A 22,248-nucleotide genomic window follows, 5' to 3' on the forward strand; every position below is an offset into this window, starting at 1 on the left:
AAATGAAATCCATTAAAGCATCTTTTTTTCCCAATAATACCTCAGAAATTCACCTGTAATGCACTTGGAAAATTCTCATTAGCACCTGCTAGTCGGTTTATATGTGACAGTTATGGCTATTTGAATGTGCAGGAACCGTAAAGGCTTCATAATTTTATCTTTTTCGCCACTGAGACCTGCTTTACTTATTAATCTACTATGATTCCTTTCTTTAAAAAGATTATAAGCTCATACTGGTAGGGACTACAAGTTTTCTGTTCATATAGCATCTACAGTGCTGTACAGTGTATTTTTGTAGGAACTACCGTAATATAAGTTAAGCATATAGAAATTATTCATTTCAATAGCAACTGGAAGTAGTCAGTTAATATATAGATCTGTGGAAGAATCTTAGATTAACGGTATACAAATTCATTTGTTTTCAACTGACAAATGTTTATTCTTATCATCCACCACTTCTGCTGATGAGTGTTTTGTAAAAACACTCGATTAAGTCTGATTTTCTTTTAGAAACTGTCTCAAACTCCTGTCTTAGGTTGATAAATAGAGCTGGCATGTTTTCTCTTTTGCTTGAGGCATAGCAGGAGTTTCTCCAAACTCCAGCAAAGCAGATATGGACAGGAGATCACTTCCAGCTGATGGTCAGTAATGAACATTTTGGGTTGGTAACTTCTTTTAACAAGCACAAGTTAATCTAGAAATAGATACCTGTCTGTAATGTAGTACTTTGTGTTCCTGTTTAGCCAGCTACACTTTAGGAATGGGAACTCTACTACATTGCTAATTTTGGCTTATACATACATCCGCTTGTTATGTCCTGTGTCTTTAAAATCATAGAATATTCTTTAAATAATCTCTTTTATTGGAAGAGTAACCTATGTATACCACCATTTTTCACATTCTATTTTGTTCCACCTTACTTTTACTTTACCGTTAATAAGTAGGTATCCAGAAATCCCAGGAAGGATTGGTGTACCTTCTAGCTTTACGCAGTGACTTCTAAGTGGTGAGAGTTTTGTGTTTTGGGGTTTTTTGGTTTTTTCCATCTGCCACAGGAAAACCACTTCTTTCATAGTAGAGCTCGAGAAAATTTGCTCTGATGGTGTTTCTTAATTTAGCTAACCTCTTGCTTCCTGAGCAATCTTGTGGTCTGAATGTCACTCTGAACTTTAACCTACATTCATACTTCTTTGTTACTCTAGAATAATTTTATGCAAGTTATTCTCATTTAAGGAGGCAAAATGCTGTATGAGGCTACACTGCCGTATGCCTTCCATGTGTTCTGAAAGTTAAACATTGCTGATGTATGTTTTCGTGTTTTGGGGCTTGGAAAAGCTATTAGAGGAGAGGAATCTTCTCCAGATGTGATGGAGCAATTTAAACTAAAGAAAAGCTCAATGAAGAAGAGAAGAGTACATGAATTAAAAGCAGTTACAGCACCACATACAAAGGAACAAAATTGAAAACCACTTCCATTTAGTAGTGTGATATTAAGACTTTTTTTCCTTCTGTTGGACAGAGTACCAGGGAAGCAGAAATCAAGTTCAAAAGTGAAAGCAGGGTTAAACTTTTTGCCTTGGATCCAGATGCACAGGTTAGACATTTTACAAGAAAGTGGATTATTTGTTTCTATTTTGATCCTTATAAGATGAACAACTTAAATTAACTTTTTATTTTCTTTCTTTCTTTCTTTCTTTTTTTTTTTAAATTAAAGAAACTTGACTTTTCTGGTATCGAACCAGAAGTAAAGCCATTCGAGGAGAAATTTGGAAAAAAAATTCTTGTGAAGTGTAATGATTTATCTTTCAATTTGCAAAGCTGTGTTGCTGAAAATGAAGAGGGACCAACAACAAATGTAAATAACTTGCCTAATTGTTTTCTCTTAATACAGTAATAAATTTCTTAGTATCAGTATTGATGCTATATTTAATGGCAGAAATTCCTTGTTGTGATCGAGAAATTTATATTGTGGTTATTTTTTCCTACTTCTTTCAATCAAAACGAGAGCTTCAATTCTAAGAAAAGTAACTTTGCAACTAACCTTTTTGCCATGTTATATAAATTAGAATTTTTTTTTGGTCTTTTATACCTTGTTAATAGTAACCAGAATGATGATTCTATGTAATTATTTAAGTAATTTAAATAAGTATTTAAATAATACTCATTTTCTTTTCATATTTATGTCTTTATGGTAATATAGATACCAGCAATGACATTTCACTTTTCTTAAAACATCTAGGTAGAACCTTTCTTTGTCACATTATCACTATTTGATATTAAAAATAACCGGAAGATTTCAGCAGATTTCCATGTTGATTTGAACCACATCTCAGTAAGGCACATGATATCCAATGCATCTCAACAAATGATGAATGGTAGTGGTGATAGCTTACACAGAATTCAAGGCATTCATGAAACAGTGTTGCAATATCCAAAGCAGGTAAGATGTAGTAGTATTTGGTAAGAAGTAGTAATATTTGACTGGGATTTTGAATAGAAGTAGTTTTCTTATGTGTTTCAAATGACTTTCCATTATGTGAAGTAAAAAGAGTGTGTGTTTTATATTTATCTCTTGTTTTATTTTTAGGGAATATTTTCAGTCACATGTCCTCATCCTGACATTTTCCTTGTGGCTAGAATAGAAAAAGTATTGCAGGGAAGTATTACACATTGTGCTGAACCATATATGAAAAGTTCAGATTCTTCAAAGGTATGTTACGTATTTTTTTGTGGTGTTGGAAAAAATACTGAAGCAAGATAGGTTGATTTGAAATGAATAAATGTCAGTCAAAAGTTTGTTTATTTTATAGACTATTCAGATATTGTGATGGTTTGCTTTAGTAAAGTTTAGTTATTATTAATAGCTAATTATTACTTGAAACTTTATAGATGGTCTAGCATACTACAGGAAAACATTTACTTAGCTTTTTATGATCACTCTTTATTAAGCTGTTTAAATCCCTGATTTAACAAAGCCATATTAAACCTCAGAATGAAAATTGAATACAGAAATTTTGAACAATAAAATATTTAATATAGGCCAGAAATTAACCTCATGCCTCTTGTAGTTAATATATCTTATTTGTCATATTATTGTTGCCAACTTATGTTTTATGTGACCTTTTCATGGTCATAGTTCTACTGTAACTTTCTTATTGGCACTTTTAGTGTTTTCCTTTAGAATCACTGAGGTCATTAAAACTGTTCTTTACATTGTAAATAGTTCACTATATTTGAGTGATCTCCAAGTCACTTTAAGAGATAAACCACAGAAACATCTCAACTTTACAGAGATCTTGTATGACACAACGTTTTAATCTGTTTTCTGCAATGTATCTAAAAGAAGCTCTACCCATTGCTGCTGCTTATCTGCCACTGAAGCAATAGAGTTCTAATTTTGTTTATTTACAGTAGTACTTGAATAGTTAAACCAGGATATTAAGAGAAAAGTTCTGTAAGTGATGGCAGGTATTGTTGATACTGTCCTCAGCTAGTGAAATGGAACAAGGAAGAATTAACTTTAAGTCTCTGCAGGCAAACAGTGTACTTTCCTACTGATACAATTCTGGCTAAGGTACATGCAGAAAACTATACTTTTCAGTCAATCTTAAAATAGATCAGGCTACTGATTTGGTTTTCTAGAAATACTTGAGATTTTTGCAACTATCATTAGAATTCAGCAGCTTTGTATTTTAGGAATGCGTTTTGGAAATATATGCTGATAGTTACTGAGTTAAAAACAAACCTGAATTGAGTACCTAGTTTTTGGTTGTCTTGTGCCTGAGCCACATGGGAAGGTTAGTTATGCCTAAGTATTCTGTAATTTGATGCTGACTACTAGAAATATGTTGCTCTGTGTTACAGAAATAGCCAAGAGGAACATTTGTTGTTACATTTGCATATACTGTCCACTTACGGTTTTCATTTGCTTATAACCTTATACAATTGAATACTTAGCTTCAATTGTTTTTTTTTTCTATTCTTGCTATTTGGGATTATGTTGAATTATTTTGAAACAAAGAACAAAATTTCCCGGCTGCATAGGCCTCCCAGAATGTCAGTGCAATGAGCATGTTCCGCCTCACAGCAGAATTACTACTTCACGTAGGAAAAGAGGAAAAGGGAAGCAACAAGTTCTGTAGCCAAGAGATCACTTGTTCTTCCCTTGAACATTGCTGTCTGCTGTGAATTAACCATGATCATTGATCAAGATTTTATGCTTTAGGTGTTTCCCATTTTACAAGAAAGGGTGATTGAGAAATGGCTGGAGGACACACTAATGAAACAGCTCTTCATAATGTCAATAGCATAAATCAGGAATAGTATTCAGGCAGGCTTATTCCGTCTATCTGCCTCTAACAAATAATTTTGCTTGGTGTGCGCACTTGGAACAGGGCACCTTACTGCTCTGTCAGGAGCTTCTGCTTTAGCTCAAGTGCCTCAGGTCTCAGTTGACCAGCTCAGGCTAGTTGGTTTCTAGCTCTCATTGTTATATATATTGATTCTATGTAATGGGATTCTTTATTTACTTAGAAGTTAATTAAAAAAAAAAGAAAATATGAACAAAAAAATTGCAAAATTGTAAAATTCTGGAATTAAGACTGTCTGTGAGATCTCAATACAGTTCCTTCTCACATTCTGTAGGCACTTATAATATACATGTTTATATACTATTTTAGTATTTACTCTGCAGAACTGAATTCCAGTACATAGAATGGGAGTGAACAGGGAAGTAAGCGAGGGAAAAATCTTCTTCTTCAACCACAATTTTGTCTTAATAAAACAGTTAAATCCTGCCTCCTACCTTTTGCATGACTTTTATGTGTCATTGAAAAAGCTCTTCTTAGTCAATTCCTTGGAATAAAAATGTTAAATCTGTCACTAAAAAGTAAAAAATTAGATTTCTTAAGTCAAATATTGTTAGCCTAGTTTTCATATATTATAAAATCAGTTTTGTCATGAATATTTATTTGGTGTAAATGGATATATTTGGTGGGTTTATAATCAGAGCCAATTGCTTTTGCAATTTGTTCTCTTTATTCCATCTCATTTTTATATTCTTATGGTTGAATTATCAGTTGTTGAGTAATTACAAATTAAAGAAAGCAGAAATCAAAGGACTTATTCCTCATCATTTTTCGTTATGTGGTTAAACATATATTATCAGAGGAGGTAGATGGGTATATGTTTTGACCCGTGAAATCGGTAGACCCAGATTAACTGGCAATGAATTGTTTAGACATATTTTCATTCATCTTTTTATCATAATCTTAGTATTCGTCTTCTAAAGATGATTTTCTAATTCATATCTGTATAGATGTGTGGGAGGTTTTCTTGCATGTTTACAGTATAAAAAAAAATACCCTTTAAAACTTGGCTACTACTTGTATCCTGCAGGTTGCACAGAAAGTTTTGAAGAATGCTAAGCAGGCATGCCAGAGATTAGGTCAATATAGAATGCCTTTTGCCTGGGCAGCTAGGTAAGGATGGATCTTGTCTCTCTCTCTCTATATATATATATGTGTGTGTGTGTGTGTGTGTGTGTGTGTGTATTTTTTAACTGTTGTTTTAGCACAATCTTCTACATTTCACTTCTTTTAAAACTTAACATGCTATTTAGATTATTTCTTATTTTATTTTAAATATAGATTTCTGATAAGCAAGATTAACACCTCTATTGGGAGAAATAATTATAAACATTCATTATATTATCGTTCAAATTATTTGAATATTACCTACTTTTTCATTGTCAGGGTTCTTAAAATTTTTTATTAAGAATGATATTATTCACATTTGTTAGACTGAGCTATTTGTATGCCACAATGAAAGGAAAATTAACTATTTAATATGAAGGATGGTGCAGTATGTTTTAAACCTTATATGAACTTAACTGAAAGCAAGATTTTGACTTTCAGGACGTTATTTAAAGATGCCTCAGGAACACTGGACAAAAATGCAAGATTTTCTCCTCTGTTCAGACAAGACAGTAATAAACTTTCAAATGAAGACATGCTGAAGTTGTTAGCAGATTTCAGGAAGTAAGTTTAATTTCTTCACTTTAAAAGTTTGTATTCTTTTTTTTATAATCTTCAACTGCAGCTTGTAATATTTTGATGTATGTATTCTTATATTTTCACTTGAAATTTGCAGTTGTACACATATATTCAAGGTCCTCACACAAGCTACAGATCTTCTTGTTAGTGTTCTGTTCAGGGTGCTACAAGCATGACTGACGTGCTACAAGTCAAAACTGTGTAGTAAGCATCATATCCTGAGTTAGCTGTACATTAGCAGTTACGTATACTCTGTTCTGGTTCATGCTACCTCTCATGGAAAAGTATTCAAGTATTTCTGTCAGTATCCGGTCCAGCTTCTTTGGTGTTGCATGTGGCTCAGGAAACCTAAATAACAGGACTTCAGTCATCCTTTTGTATAAAATATTCCTAAAGACTCTATCATTTTGTGTGAAAGGCTTAATAATCTCCTCCTGACAGATGACCATATTAAATGAACTACAATATTTTGGGTTTTAATCTCCTTTCTTATAAATAGATATGATATAGTAGAGCAGCCTTTGCTCCTTCCTAAAGGCACTTCCATTTCTGATATGTGACAGTTACCTGGAGTTCTGTTAATTTTAACAGTTGGTCATTGCAAATCTCACAAGGCTTTACATGTAGCTTCTTTATTTTATTTTTGCTTACCAAATTTCATAAGGAGTTGAGATTTGTAATATATTATTTAATTCTGTTTCAGCACACTGCTTAAGGATTCATTAAGGTTTACATAGCATTGAAATTGCTATGTACTGGTACTCCTTGCCGTAAACAATATTATTGAATCTGAAACTAATACAGTAAATTAGCCTATCTTATTACTTTTAATTAAGGAAATTAAGGAATTAAGTTATTTCAGCATCCTGTTTGTGGAACTGCATACAATATTTCACTGGGATTTTAATAAGAAAGTGATTGTAATGTCTAAGGCTAAGCTGCTGGAGTTAGCATCCAGACTCCAACCAGAAGTAGGTTGTTTGGTTCACATCACAGGGATAGTGTTTTTGGAAAATGTTGCATGTACTCTATTTGTAATAATTAAAGAAAAAAGATACTATTGACTATGTTTACTACTAAAAGGTTTCTACACTGGTGTTTTAACATGGGTACTCGTAGTTTAAATCATATTTCTGAATTAGCTACATGAAAATTGCATAGTTGCAATTGCAAATTTCATAGTTGACTCGTTAGTAGTAGGTAATTGTAGGATGGGTTATTTTTTTAGAAAAAGGAGGGGATAGGAAAAAGGTTACTGTGTGGAAGGCATGCTTTATTAACTTACTGATTTCTCTCTCCCTTCCAATCTTTCCCTCAGTTTTATGCCATTAAAGGCCTGTTAAAGATGTAAAAAGTCTTAATTATAGCACCTCTCCATGTTGTAAAAGATCTTGAGTTACTACAAGACAGACAAAACTTATCTTTAATGAAGTTTTTCATTTTGATTTAAAAAATGAAAAACATTGTGCATTTCCTTAACTTTATTCACATTTGTGAATAAAACTTTACCTTGTTCTATTTTTGTTGTAAATTAAAAGAAAAGAAAACTCTGAATCTTACAAAAAAAAAGCCAGACCAGATCAGTTATCCACCCCAAACCACCTTTCCTCTCACAATCCTATTTCAGGATATTAATTTTGCTTCTGTTTCCTATTTTCTCTGGTATTTCTGATAGATTTGCATTTAGCTTGACTTTTGGGTTTGTTTCCTTCCTATAGACCTGAAAAGATGGCCAAGCTTCCTGTTATTTTAGGAAATCTGGATGTTACAATTGATAATGTGTCACCAGATTTTCCAAGTAAGTGTGAATAAACAGTGATAAATAGACAAATAAGCTTTTTCTCTTCAGTTTTTTATTGTTTTTAATATATTTTCAGATTATGTTAACTCATCATACATTCCCATGAAACAGTTTGAGAACAGTACCAAGACACTAATAACGTTTGAAATAGAAGAATTTGTTCCGTGTATACCAAAACATACTCAGCCTTTCACTATCTACAACAATCATCTTTATGTTTATCCAAAACACTTGAAATATGACGGTCAAAAGTCATTTGCAAAGGTAAGTATAGGAGAACAGTACATTCTTCTCTTCAATTTGGTTAAGATTGATTGCATATTCTATTTCTGTGATAGTTGTTCTAATTAAGAGTTTTTGTTTCTGAAAACTGCTTTAGGCTAGAAATATTGCAGTATGCATTGAATTCAAGGATTCTGATGAAGAGGATTCTATGCCTTTAAAGGTTAGTCTTTGATTTTTGGTGACTGATCACGGAAAACAGTGAGAAATTTGCAAAATAGTGTGGTAATACTTGATAATTTATCTGGTTTGCGATAGCGGCTTTCTGTTATTCCTTTGCATTTGGTGTAGGAGTAACTTTTAAATGACTTGCTTGTTCTTAAAATAAAAGATTACTACATAACCGTCAGAGTAATTCCTTTCTTCACATGAACAAAATTCCAAGAATAAATTTCTTGGGGGAGGGAAGACGGCTTATGCTTACTCCATAGGAAGAATTCTTAAGAAATTAAAACAATTACACTTTAGATCAACTGCAGAGCCAAACTCTGTATTTGTTCCTGATCTGCCACGGTGAAATGGAGGTCAAGGTGCCCAAAAGAAAAGTAGTAGAAAAATGTATAGGAATCCCATGGGGAAATCACAGAGTCAACTCTACTGCACAAGAAAAAGCAGACTACAGGTTATGTAAGCTTCTGCCTGTGCAAAGGAATCAGATTTGTTTCTAGTGTTGTCCCTAATTCAAACTTCGTTTTGTTTTAGGGGTTTTTTCTTTGTGGAGGGGGTTGCTTTTAGCATGTTGGGAATTACAGGCAAGACCTCCTAGCTCTAGTAATGTTTAGAGTGTAAGGGCAACACAGACGCAGATAGCTTCTAGACACCTTTCTGAAGCCTCTTTATTCACTTCCAGTAGTCATTATTTTTCAAAGGAGCTGTCAGTTCTTTGACCAAACTGTGGATGTGCCAGTTCTTCATCTTGTCAACATTTTTGTAATTAGATAATTTGCTTTTTAATACAATGCACTTACGTAAATTCCACATTTGAAAGATATACAGTTTACTCAGCAATCTTAGTTTTTACTCACTGTTTATATCCATGTTAAATCTGTGATGTTTTTGAAAGTCAATGTATCTTTGACCTATAAAAGTTTTATTACAAAAATTTCAATCTTATTTAAGCATGTAACATAAGTTAAAATATTTAAAATTCTAGGTGAAACAGATTCCAGGCTGAAAGTAAATAAGGATCATAGTCTTTTTTTTTTCTCTCTCTCCTTTTTTATATTTTCTGGTTATTAGTGCATCTATGGTAGGCCAGGTGGACCAGTATTTACTAGAAGTGCATTTGCTGCTGTTTTGCATCACCACCAAAATCCAGAGTTTTATGATGAGGTAAGCTACCTTTATGAGATCAATTTTATCGTGTTAAATATTTTCTGAGTTTCAAAAATACCAGAAAATCTTTGAAGACTGTGAAGTTATTGATGATTATTTGAGTGGTCAGGCCCTTTTTTCATTGTAAGTAAAATTTTGTCAACTTTGTATGATTATTCTTAAATTTTACCTGAAGTGATGTAGACTGACATCTAGCTTCTGTGCAAGCAGTGTGTTATGTCACTGTTCTAACTGAAGACAAAGACCCTGATTCTTTGCCTTTCAGATTAAAATAGAATTGCCAACTCAGTTACATGAAAGACATCATCTGTTGTTCACCTTCTACCATGTCAGCTGTGATAATTCAAGCAAAGGGAGTACAAAGAAGAAAGATGTTGTTGAAATGCAAGGTTTGTCTCCTAATACTTTACTTGCAGGAACTGTTGGGGAAGTTTTATGCAGTACATTTATCTGCTAACCTGAGATCCTGTTGAATTCATCCATAAAATGCTTTTAAGCTTGCCGAGACAAGCCTTTTTAAGTATTTGTAATTGTGTGTTCAAATTGTGTTTGGGTCTTACAGTAGCATTTTCTGGTTTATGAATTGCTTAGCAGAAGTGTACAAGAAGACTTTCATATGAGTTTATATTAAGAGTTATAATATACTTAAAATGACTTTCTTCTCATATTTCGTAGTTGGCTTTTCTTGGCTTCCACTAATAAAGGATGGAAGAGTGGCGACAAACGAGCAACACATCCCAGTATCAGCTAATCTTCCATCAGGCTACCTTAGTTATCAAGAAGTGGGAACTGGAAAGGTATGCTATATAAAATTCATGTAATCTTTCCAAAACAAAACAAAACAAAAAGAACAAACCTTGAAAACGAGTTGTAATTCCCCAGTTCTGTTCAAAAATTCTAAGCCACTACTTTTCTAGTGGAAAAAATGTTCTTATATAGCTGAAAAGGAATGCTTTGCAGAAATTACGAAACTCATTTGGAGGAAACAAACAAACCCAAGCACACATTGGAGACAAAACTTACAACTGAACTCCAACGTTTACAAGAATTTGAGTCAACTGCCCTAATACAGCTTATCGTTTAAACTGTTAAGTAGTTATTTCTGTTATTACATACCTGATGTATTAAGGAGGTGTTTTAGTTTCAGACTTTGTAAAAATCACTAACTAGCTCTCATAATCAAATTTTAAAATATATTCAGCTATTTTCAGTTTAAGATGACATGCAAATGATCTGAAGTCTTTTACTGAACTTTTTCTTAGTATTTCATGCTGTCGTCTTTCAGTAAGCCCTGTATTTCTACAGAAATCTAGATGCAAGAATAAGACTTTTTCAATCTTTATACTTCATTTAAATCTATTAAATTATGGCTTTATTTTTCAAAGCAGAAAGTTTGCAAGATTGTATTAATAAAAGTGATATCAAAAAGGATAGAAAATGTAAAATGTGATAGGGGCTTTGACTGAAAGGATGAAATGTGGAGAAAAACGACTCTTTGAAGAAAGAGGCCTAATCAACTGCTGGAGTTAGTGTTCTTCTCCTGTTCCACCTCCCTTTTTTAAAAAACAAACAAACAAGCAAAACTCAGATATAAGCTTTTCATCCATCATCTCCTTCGTATCTTTAATCTTTTCATATTTTAACTATGATTATTTTTCAAGACTCCTACAATGGCTATTTATCTTTCCTCATGCCTGTGGTTAGGAGGGTAGGACCAAGATGATTAGCTGTAGAACTACCAGTTCTATTACTGGTCATTTTTAAGCTTCATAAACACTTTTATTAGTGCTGGACTTACTCATTGCACACATTTCCTCAACAAAACAAAACTGATACCAAAAAGCATTATTTCTGGTCCTATAAACAAAGCACTGTTTTATTCATATATTCAGCTACATTATTTTAGTTTTTCTCTTTGTGTGCATGCAGCATTCTGGTCCTGAAATTAAATGGGTAGACGGAGGCAAACAACTGTTAAAAATATCCACTCATCTGGTGTCAACAGTGTATACTCAGGTAAGTTACAAATTAGAATAAGTTTTAGGAATAATGTGTGTTTATAACATGTATATACAATTTGAGGAGAAGATTTCCAAAGTCCTAGTCATTAAAATACTGCTGTCATACTTTTTGTCTCTTCAGCTCTGTGCACGGTATCCATCTTTCACATCAAAAAAAAAAAAAAAAGAATCACAGATCTGACATTAAGGCTATTCCAAATGTGAACCTTTTGTCTAATACTGTCGTCTGTTCCAATCTGAGCCTGCCTTCCTGTTAGATGAGAGATCATAGTTACCTGAAAGCTATTTAATGACATGTCTGCAAAACACTGAGTGCTGTTGTAGTTGCTCATAACACACATCACATGATCAGTGGGGATAACCAATGCCTGTATCCTATTTTCTGCATGTCAGCTGGTGTGAAAGAATATGGTAATTTTTGTATAATGAATTTTCAAAATCACTGGAGACTTTTCATACAGGCAAAAAAGAATCTGTGTTACTTTCATACTAAATTATTCTTTAGAGTGGCACAGTTCAGTTATTTTCAAAAAATGTGTATATACAGACATACACATTTTCTCCATATTTTGATTTTGATTATGGGTAAAAATGTTAGATATTGTTTAATTTGTGATTCTTTTTGTCTTTTATAGGACCAGCACTTGCATAATTTTTTTCAATACTGTCAGAAAACAGAGTCTGGAGCTCGTGCACTGGGAACTGATCTTGTAAAATATCTTAAGGTATGAAACAACAGTTAATAACAAATTTTATATTTTATTTATACTTTTGTAAAACATAGGAGCTTCAGCTATTGTCTAGGTCTCATTTATGGAATATACACTATAACAAGAAAAAGGTGGTCCCTGCCCTGAATAATTTATGATGAAATATAAGATAAAAGCAAAACAGCATGAGGAAATATTGGGACAGTATCAGTCAGCCTTATGGGTGATGATTTCATTACATTAATGACCAAGTGTATCAAACAAACAAATCAAACTGCACATGGTATTGGTGAGGAATGATGGCCATTGACCATCTGGTAATACATTGTTTGTTGAAATATTACAGTGTCAGTAATATAGATTCCCTTTGGGTCATCACTGTCATCTACAATTTTCCATCAAGACTGGAGTGCATGGTTTTTGCAGTAATATTATCTTAGCCAAGTAGGCCAGACTTTTAATATGGAAGCCAAGATTCAGTCACTTTAAAATCCGTATAAGGTATTAGAAGTAACTCGTGATTTTTGTAGGCATAACATAGTTTATTGATACAATTCTCTACCGTTGATTCATAGAAAGAGACTGTCTACTCATGACATTCAAGTAAGAACTTAAGTATTGAATGTGGTATACGTTTGAACTGGACTTGCTTTCCAGTCTTTGTTATATCAGAACCAAGGTTATAAGTCATCTTTCATTCCCCAAGGCTTTTCTGATCCTATTTAGTACAAAAAGGAGCATTGCTCATTGGCAGCCAGAAGTCAGAATAAGTCTATTTGGAAGAAGTGTGGATTTTTTTTTTCTTTTAACTGACAGGCTTGTCTCATATTCTTCTATCTATCATCATTCTGAAATCTTGCAATCCCAAAATGGTGCTGGCAAAGTGTATGACAAAAGTACAGCCCACGAGAATGGGTTCTGGCCACAGTAGCTTCACATCAAAAGGATAAGGCAAAGAGTAAATAGCTTTGTAGCTGAATTTCATCATTGCACATGATTACTTACAATGAATCACTGGAAATTCCTTTTGCTTTTGGATTTTTGTTGCTAATATTCCTGTTTTGATAAGATGACATTTCTCTCTGTTTCCCACTTCTAATGACTGTTTTTGAGTTTCTTGATGTTTTTAGATGGGGGCCATCCTTCTCTCTGCTGTCGTAATTGCACCAAATAGTTCCCAGTTAGATGTCATCAGGACTAAGCCTGGTAGAGCTGGGCCTTAAAAGCATGCTCTCTGCAGTACCAGAAGGCTCCTGCTAAGTTAGAGACAGCCTATGTGCAGAATTTCTCCCTGATACTACGCTGGTAAATCCTCTGGCATTCTGATGCTTTTTAAAATGCTGTTTTTTTTTTTGTTTTGTTTTTGTTTTGTTTTTTTTTTTTTTTACTGTATGTGCATGATTCCTGTCCTGAAAGAATTTCTCCATTAGAGACAGAAGAGGAAAAGATCTGCCTGTTTAGTGTTTCGTCTTGAGGCCAAAGGGAATAGGCCAACCTTCCCCAACAGTCTGGGGAAACAACAGTCTGGTCTTACAGGCTTGTGCTGTCTGAGTTCTTGTTTGAAGGAGAGAACCTCTTTACCTCTCAGCTCCTACTGTTTGTACTCTTCTGGCTAGGGCTTTAACAGTTGTCAGTAATCAGTTTCTTCACACATTCCATCAAAATAGCAACACAGGAATCACACAGCTTTTTGTAAGTCTAGGCATAAAGAACTTTTTTTTCCCCCCATTGGTGTAGCTTTGCCTTCTTGTCCTCTGCTCACGCTTTTGAAATGAGTTAGGAGACTGAACCTTCATCACTGAATTTAGCCTCTCCTTTTTTTCCGTATAAGAAAGTTAGTACGTGCTGAGTACCTTTCATCACAAATTAGGGCTCTTTGAGTCCGAACTGTGGCCAATGCATGCTCTTTACAACTTTCAGCATATATATATATTAAGAATAGCAGCCTTCCTGTTCTTTTGTGAATGACACATATTTTCTAGTATCAAGAGGAAGAGTAGAATTGTTGCATACATTGGGCTTGAGGAAGCTGAATGTCTTTTATTGATAAGCTCAAGCGCAAAGCCAGAATTTACTGTTGCTGATGCTGAAATATAAAGCAGTTGATCTGGCAATAGGAAACAGTCATGTATCACATAAAAGGGATCACAGTCACTAAAATATCTGCATCCATGACAAGTCTGAATCACTACTCTTAAAAATCCTTCCAGTTTGCACATTAGGGAGAATCTCTTTATCAGGGTCTTACTAGCAGTGGCTGTTCTTGTTGTGAGGAATGGAACAGCCCTGCATTTTATGTGGACAGTTGGCTGATACCTCAGGAACTGAACCTGAAAGCAACCCTCAGTTTGGAACCCATTTGATTCACTGGAATTCAGAGTACTTTCAGAAATCCCGCTGCTTGTTTCTCATGTTCATCAGGGCTGTGCTTTACTCTGATTCAATCACAAATTCTCTTCCTGGGACTAACAGGGCAATCTCACGCTTGTCTTGCTATGTGCTCACCATCAAACCTAACGCTTTGCTAGAGTTGAAGCCATCATAGTAACAACTCTTGTTAGTCTGGTAGAACAGCATGACCATCAAACCTAAAGTATCATTTTGGGGAAACCTTGAAAGAACAGTTGCTCATATCGCTCCTGAATCACATGATTTGCTTCAGTCATGTATGTTCATATGTACTCTAATACAAGGGTGTACAGGGGTCGCCCATAGTCATGTCCCGAACGCGTTAGTCTGGTAGAACAGCATGACCATCAAACCTAAAGTATCATTTTGGGGAAACCTTGAAAGAACAGTTGCTCATATCGCTCCTGAATCACATGATTTGCTTCAGTCATGTATGTTCATATGTACTCTAATACAAGGGTGTACAGGGGTCGCCCATAGTCATGTCCCGAACGCACATCCTCAGCTGCATGCACCCATTGGAGGCCCCCCACCCCAACTTCTGTTTTGTTGTTTTCCCTATTTGTATGACACTTCCCTTCTCCCCTCCTACCTAGTTTAAAGCCCTCTTTACTAGGCTGGCCAACCTGCTGACAACGAGGGCTTTAAACTAGGTAGGAGGGGAGAGGGGGGTGTCATACAGACAGGGTAGACAACAAAACACAAGTTGGGTTGGGGGGCCTCCAACGGGTGCATGCAGCCGGGGATGTGCGTTTGGGACATGGCTGTGGGCGACCCCCGTACACCCTTCCTGGGAAACCTGCAGGCATGACCACCTCTCTGAAATGCCTGTACACCAATGCACGCAGCATGGGGAAAACACAGGAGGAGTTGGAGATCTGTGTGCGATCGCAGGGCCATGATCTCGTTGCAGTCACGGAGACATGGTGGGATAGCTCTCATGACTGGATGCTGCCATGGATGGCTATGGGCTTTTTAGGAGAGACAGGCCCAGAAGGCGAGGTGGTGGAGTTGCTCCTTATGTGAGAGAGCAACTGGAATGCATCGAGCTCTGCCTAGGGGTGGAGGAGGAGGAGGCAGTTGAGAGCTTCTGTGTAAAGATGAAAGGGCAGGCTAGCATAGGGGATGCTGTTGTGGGTGTCTACTACAGGCCGCCTGACCAGGAAGAGAAAGTTGATGAGGCCTTCTGCAGACAGTTGGAGGTAGCCTCACAATCACAGGCCCTGGTTCTCCTGGGGGACTTCAGCCACCCTGACATCTGCTGGAGGGACTACACAGCAAGGCACAAACAGTTGAGGAGGCTCCTGCAGTGCATTGATGATAACTTCTTGTCACAAATGGTGGAGGAGCCTCTGAGGAAGGGTGTCCTGCTGGACCTTGTCCTTACCAACAGAGAGGGACTGGTTGGAGATGTGAAGGTTGGGGGCAGCCTTGGCTGCAGTGACCACGAGATGGTGGAGTTCAGGATCCTGCAGGAAAGAAGTAAGGCAACAAGCAGGATTGCAACCCTGGACTTCAGGAGAGCAACCTTTGGGCTCTTCAGAGACCTACTTGGTGGAGTCTCATGGGTTAAGGCCCTAGAAGGAAAGGGGGGTCCAGGAAAGCTGGCTAGTATTCAAACATCGCTTCCTCCAAGCTCAAGAGCGGTGCATCCCTATGAGTAAGAAGTGCAGCAAAAGGGGCAGGAGACCTGCATGGGTGAGCAAGGAGCTCTTGGCCAAATTCAGACAGAAGAAGAAAGTACACAGAATGTGCAAGAGGGGACAGGCTACTTGGGAGAATGATAGGAATGCAGCCAGAGTATGTAGAGATGCGTCGAGGAAGGCTAAGGCCCAGCTGGAATTGAGTCTGGCAAGGGATGTCAAGGGCAACAGGAAGGGCTTCTTCAAATACATCAGCAGCAAGAGGAGAACTAGGGAAAATGTGGGCCTACTACTGAACGGGGCAGGGGCCCTGGTGACAAGGGATAGAGAGAAGGCAGAATTACTGAATGCCTTCTTTGCTTCAGTCTTCACTGCTAAGGGCAGCCCTCGTGATTCCTGCAGCCTGGACGTGAGGGAGAAAGTCCGGAGAAGGGAAGACTTTCCTTTGGTTGAGGAGGATAGGATTAGAGACCTTCTGGGCAAGCTTGACATCCACAAATCCATGGGCCCAAAGGGGATGCACCCATGGGTACTGAGGGAGCTGGCAGATGTTGCCAAGCTGCGCTCCATCATCTTTGAAAGGTCCTGGAGAACTGGAGAGGTGCCTGAGGACTGGAAGAAAGCCAGTGTCACTCCAGTCTTCAAGAAGGGCAAGGAGGACCCAGGAACTATAGGCCTGTCAGCTTCACCTGCATCCCTGGAAAGGTGATGGGACAGCTAATTCTGGATGTCACCTCCGGACATATGGAGGAAAAGAAGGTGATCGGGAGTAGCCAGCATGGATTCACCAAGGGGAAATCCTGCTTAACCAATCTGATAGCCTTGTGTGATGGAATGAGTGGCTGGATAGATGAGGGGAGAGCAGTGGACATTGTGTACCTTGACTTCAGCAAGACTTTTGACACTGTCTCCTGTGGCATCCTCCTAGAGAAGCTCAGGAAGTGTGTGTTAGATGAGTGGACATTGAGGTGGATTGAGAAGTGGCTGAAAGGCAGAGCTCAGAGGGTTGTCATCAGTGGCGTGGAGTCTAGTTGGAGGCCTGTGGCTAGTGGAGTCCCCCAGGGCTCAGTACTGGGTCCCATCCTGTTCAACTTCTTCATCAATGACCTGGATGAGGGGATGGAGGGCCTCCTCAACAAGTTTGCTGATGATAGCAAGCTGGGAGGAGTGGCTGATACACCAGAGGGCTGTGCTGCCCTTCAGAGAGCCCTGGAGAGGCTGGAGAGCTGGGCGAGAGAGGAACCTCATGAGGTTCAACAAGGGCAAGTGCAGAGTCCTGCACCTAGGGAAAACTAAGCACCAGTATGAGCTGGGGGCTGACCTTCTGGAGAGCAGCTCCGCAGAGAAGGACCTGGGAGTGCTGGTGGATGACAAATTGACCATAAGCAAGCAATGTGCCCTTGTGGCCAAGAAGGCCAATGGTCTCCTGGGGTGCATTAGGAAGAATGTTGCCAACAGGTGGAGGGAGGTGATCCTGCCCCTCTCCTCAGCCCTGGTGAGGCCTCCTCTCGAGTACTGTGTCCAGTTGTGGGCTCCCCAGTGCAAGAGAGACATGGAACTACTGGAAAGAGTCCAGCGTAGGGCTGCAAAGATGATCAGAGGGCTGGAGCACCTGCCCTATGAGGAACAGCGGCAAGAGCTGGGTCTCTTCAGCCTGGGGAAGAGAAGACTGAAGGGGGAATCTTATCAATGTGTACAAGTACCTGAAGGGAGGGTGTCAAGGGGACGGGGACAAACTCTTTTCAGTTGCCCATGTGACAGGACAAGAGGCAATGGGCAGAAATTGAAGCACAGGAAGTTCTGCCTGACCGTGAGAGGGAATTTCTTGACTGTGAGAGTGACGGAGCACTGGCACAGGTTGCCCAGAGAGGTTGTGGAGTCTCCTTCTCTGGAGATCTTCAAGGCCTGCCTGGATGCAACCCTGTCTACTATGCTCTAGGTGACCCTGCTTGAGCAGGGGGGTTGGACTAGATGATCTCCAGAGGTCCCTACCTTACCAATTCTATGATTCTATATACCTTACTGCTTTTCTTCAACACTTACTTACTTACATTTTTATCAGTTCCACATTAGCAATAACTTCAGTTTCAGTGACAAGACCATGTCTTGTCAGAATAGTGTAACCACAGAGTGCATTTTAAAAACTCTTGCTTGTCATTAAACATAAAAATTTTTCATCACACAGTATAAACATGCTCCATGCTAGTATATTAAAACATTGTTAGCTTTGTTGCCTTACTTTAAGGTAACAGGAGACATATGCCACCCTCTGCATTAAATACAAATTATTACTAGTGTCATTTCCAGTTGGCCAAATTCCTGTTTAGCTAGGCTTCCCAGGAGTTCAAATACTTTTCACTTCTCCTATATACTGAGAGTTTGCCTTGTATGTGTTAGCCAATACCTATCGGTGCCAGACTTAGCCAGGCTGTGAGCTAAAAATTCTTCAAAAATTAACATCTCAGTTCACTAGCTATAGTTTCTCACAGGTATTGGCTGTTCTCCCGTTCTGTATTCTGACTCCTGTTCCCCTCCCAAACAAGGTTTTGTATAAGCACCACCTGATACTTTTAATTAAATATTTTCTGAAACTAATCTGAGTCAAGAAGTTGGGATGCTTTCTTTCATGTTTTGTGAGCCCAAACATCTCTTAGCAGCTTGTAAGTTGAGATGTTTGCCCATAGTTTTCTGCCTGAGATCAAAGGGCACAGCTATTTTTGACAGTTTCAGTTAATTGAATGGTTAGAGGCATCAGAGCTTGTTACAAGCCCAGTTGTGGCAGAGTTCTAACTAAAACAGTCCCTTTACCAAAAAATGTCTGAATCCTGGACAAAGCTATGACCTGGAGTTCCATTTGCATGTTTACCTAATACTCTGATATTAGAAGCAGTAGATGCAGTAGAGTATGGTTACTGTTTACACGTAAAAACAAAATAAAACCAAAAAAAACCCACTTGAGAGCTCATAGGAGGAAAGGTTATCTGAAGTCCCAAATAGTGTGAATGTTCATGTACGCAAACATTCAAGAAAAAGACATCTACTTAATGCAAACTGGAATTGCTTGAAATATGTTGTCTGTATATATGTCCCTCAAATAGCGCTTTTTTCCCCCTCCTCCCCAAAACTCCCTTTAGCTCCATTGGTTATTGTGGTATAAAACAATGGAGGATCAAATGGCATATACTGTCTGTAACATCTTTTGCGTGTGGTAGAATGCAAACAAATTCCTGGTGATACCTTTCCTATGGGTACTGCAGAAAGTTTTTGTGCTCTCAAGGATTAGTGATTCTTTAGAATTCACTGGATATGAAGGTGGACAATATATGTTGAAGGAGCTGAGTTACTAGTAATTAACTGTATCTAATTCCAAATGTTAGGTAGTTAGGAATTTTAATATACCCCATTCTTTTTTTTTTAATATATTAGTTGTCTGTTTTGCAGTTGACTATAACTAATATTGCAGTTACGACAGGTAAGCAATCTGTATTTTTTGTGGAGCTTCCATTTGATAAATCCCTACTTTAATGGATGAAATAAATATACCAAAGTTTCAGTTTGTGAACCTGTGGTATAGACGGATGTTCTTTTCATTGAAACATGACCTAGTATGCATGGGCACAGAAAAGTACAAATAACTATTTTCTGAAATCCTTTTAATGAAACTTAATTTTTATTAAAAATTTTTATTGAAAACTATTCTCAGTTGCCTTCTATGTGGTTGTATTTGAGATAATTAATAGCAAAAAAAAGCAAGTAGCCTTTTTTGAAAAAAAATTGAAATAAATTTTATTGTTTCAATATTTGTAATTTAAATGCTATTGTTTCAAGGGAATGAAGGGAGTGACAGTAGTACTGCTTGTTTCTTTTAGAGCCTTCATGCTATGGAAGGCCATGTGATGATTGCTTTCCTGCCAACTGTTCTAAACCAGTTATTTAGAGTTCTCACTAGAGCTACTCAAGAGGAGGTTGCGGTCAATGTGACAAGGTAAAGAATTTTAAGTGCTTTGTAGAGTTGAAATGATGACTATAACTGAATAAAATTTTTGCTTCAGCAGCCATACCTTTCTTCTGTGTACTCACCTGGTTTTGGTTTTTGACTCTTATTTAGAGTTATCATCCATATTGTGGCTCAGTGTCATGAAGAAGGCTTGGATAGCTACTTGAGGTCTTATGTCAAGGTGGGCAAAAATAAACAAAGTTTATTATTATTTTTTAATTTCCCTAAAAACAGTATATTTAAACCAAGTTGCATTTGTTTAATTTCAGTAATTTCATATTATGTCATAATATCAAATTATATTTTTTCTCCCCAAGTATGCTTATAAAGCTGAACCTTATATTGCTTCTGAACTTAAGACTGTACATGAAGAATTGACCAAGTCCATGACCACGATTCTAAAGCCATCTGCTGACTTTCTTACAAGCAACAAGCTACTTAAGGTATATATTGAAATATACTTTTTCATGTATATTCATATCCAGTCAGAATGGAAGAATATGCACTAACTATTGAAATAACTGTTGAATGCATGTGGGGAGTTTACAGAATATTTTTTTTCTCTGCAGTATTCATGGTTTTTCTTTGAAGTTCTGATAAAATCAATGGCTCAGCATCTGATAGAAAACTCTAAAGTGAAGGTATGTTAATTTTTGTAAAAAAAAAAGAAAAAAGTTAAAGTTTTTTAAAAATAATTTGCACAATGTCTTTCTCTAGTCACATTTTTATTGCATATAAGAAAATTAGAAAATTAGAGTTGTATACATATAGTATATGATTCATATTTAGTAACTATTTTATAAGAAAATGAGGGAAAGCAAAGGACTAGGAGAAAGAAGGTGGACTATTAGAAAACTCTAGAGAGCTGGATAAAACATTATTTTAAATGCATAGCAACCCATTAAAATCTGTACCATAGAGGAGCCTATACAAATCTTCAGACCCTTTTAGTACAATTTCTTTATACTTATGGTACAGTGAAGCTGGAAGCAACAATCAGTAATGTGGCCTTTGATGTAGATATCCAAAAATATGTGGTCTTTTTCCCAAGCAGCTCTTTGGCTTTGACATTAAAAAACTATGAGAAAAATGAATAACACATTTTGTAGTCTTTCTGTATGCAATAAGAAATATCAAAATTTAATTCTCTGTTGGAGGGATAATACTAATTTAGAACTAGACATTTTAGAACCAGACCAGCTTGGCTTATAGTAAGCCATGTTTTTCTTACATGAGTGGGAGCTTTTAGTTTACTTACTCTTGCTTTGAAACAATTCTTAGAGAGGTAAAGTTTCAAGTACAAAAAGTATTCCTAGCTCAGTAACTTACCGAGTCAAAGTCAGGAAATCTGAAATCCTTATCAGTATTTTCACTGTGTATTTGGAGCATAACTGAAAGTCTGAAGTGCACAGGGAGAAATAGTTGATTGAACAATGATCAGAAAAGATGTTAGGATGTGCTATAGTTAATATTGTTCTGCTGTGGTATGAATAATAGAGTTCATGTCCCAGTTCAACTTACTTAAAGTGTCTCGACTTTTCTATATTGGGATTAATAGGGTTTTTTTGGTTTGTTTGATTTTTTTAGAAATTATGGATTGATTTTTCTTTTTAAGAAGCATGTGAACTCCATATGATAATTGATCAAATGAATTTTTCATCAGTAGTCATTTCCCAAAGTAACATATTTGAAGTCCAGATCCTACTAACCATCACTTGTTCTTAGTATGTATGTTAAAAAAAAAAAGAAAAAATCCTGTTCGTGTTACTGGTTTGCTTTCAGTTAAAAGAATTAAATCATTTCATCACACTGAATATTGTCTAGTAGCAAATAAAAAGTCTTACTACAGTATTCAGCTCAACTCATTTTAGCACTAATTACTCATACATAATTTGAGGGATGTCATAACAATAGGGAGGAAGAATGCAAAAGCTACTTCTTTAGGGATTTCAAGCTGAACTAGGCATTATTGTTTTGTCCCAAGGGACACCTACTGA

At 36.7% G+C, this 22,248-nt stretch overlaps 1 protein-coding gene across 8 annotated transcripts in view; it reads left to right on the plus strand.

Annotated features, from left to right (window-relative positions):
* DOCK9 (dedicator of cytokinesis 9) overlaps positions 1–22,248 on the plus strand; it is a 144,185-nt gene that overhangs the window by 62,349 nt on the left and 59,588 nt on the right. For all 8 annotated transcript variants that reach the window (XM_062566824.1, XM_062566816.1, XM_062566820.1 and 5 more), the window contains 18 exons: positions 1,520–1,594; positions 1,715–1,855; positions 2,240–2,440; positions 2,588–2,710; positions 5,398–5,480; positions 5,916–6,038; positions 7,772–7,851; positions 7,931–8,118; positions 8,234–8,299; positions 9,376–9,468; positions 9,737–9,860; positions 10,147–10,268; positions 11,401–11,487; positions 12,128–12,217; positions 20,124–20,239; positions 20,363–20,432; positions 20,569–20,694; positions 20,821–20,892. In XM_062566824.1, the coding sequence (XP_062422808.1) occupies positions 1,520–1,594; positions 1,715–1,855; positions 2,240–2,440; positions 2,588–2,710; positions 5,398–5,480; positions 5,916–6,038; positions 7,772–7,851; positions 7,931–8,118; positions 8,234–8,299; positions 9,376–9,468; positions 9,737–9,860; positions 10,147–10,268; positions 11,401–11,487; positions 12,128–12,217; positions 20,124–20,239; positions 20,363–20,432; positions 20,569–20,694; positions 20,821–20,892 (1,980 nt within the window). The remainder of the gene's footprint in view (positions 1–1,519; positions 1,595–1,714; positions 1,856–2,239; positions 2,441–2,587; positions 2,711–5,397; positions 5,481–5,915; positions 6,039–7,771; positions 7,852–7,930; positions 8,119–8,233; positions 8,300–9,375; positions 9,469–9,736; positions 9,861–10,146; positions 10,269–11,400; positions 11,488–12,127; positions 12,218–20,123; positions 20,240–20,362; positions 20,433–20,568; positions 20,695–20,820; positions 20,893–22,248) is intronic.

This window comes from Rhea pennata, chromosome 1, assembly GCF_028389875.1.
Source record: "Rhea pennata isolate bPtePen1 chromosome 1, bPtePen1.pri, whole genome shotgun sequence".
In the NCBI taxonomy this organism is placed as follows: domain Eukaryota; kingdom Metazoa; phylum Chordata; class Aves; order Rheiformes; family Rheidae; genus Rhea; species Rhea pennata.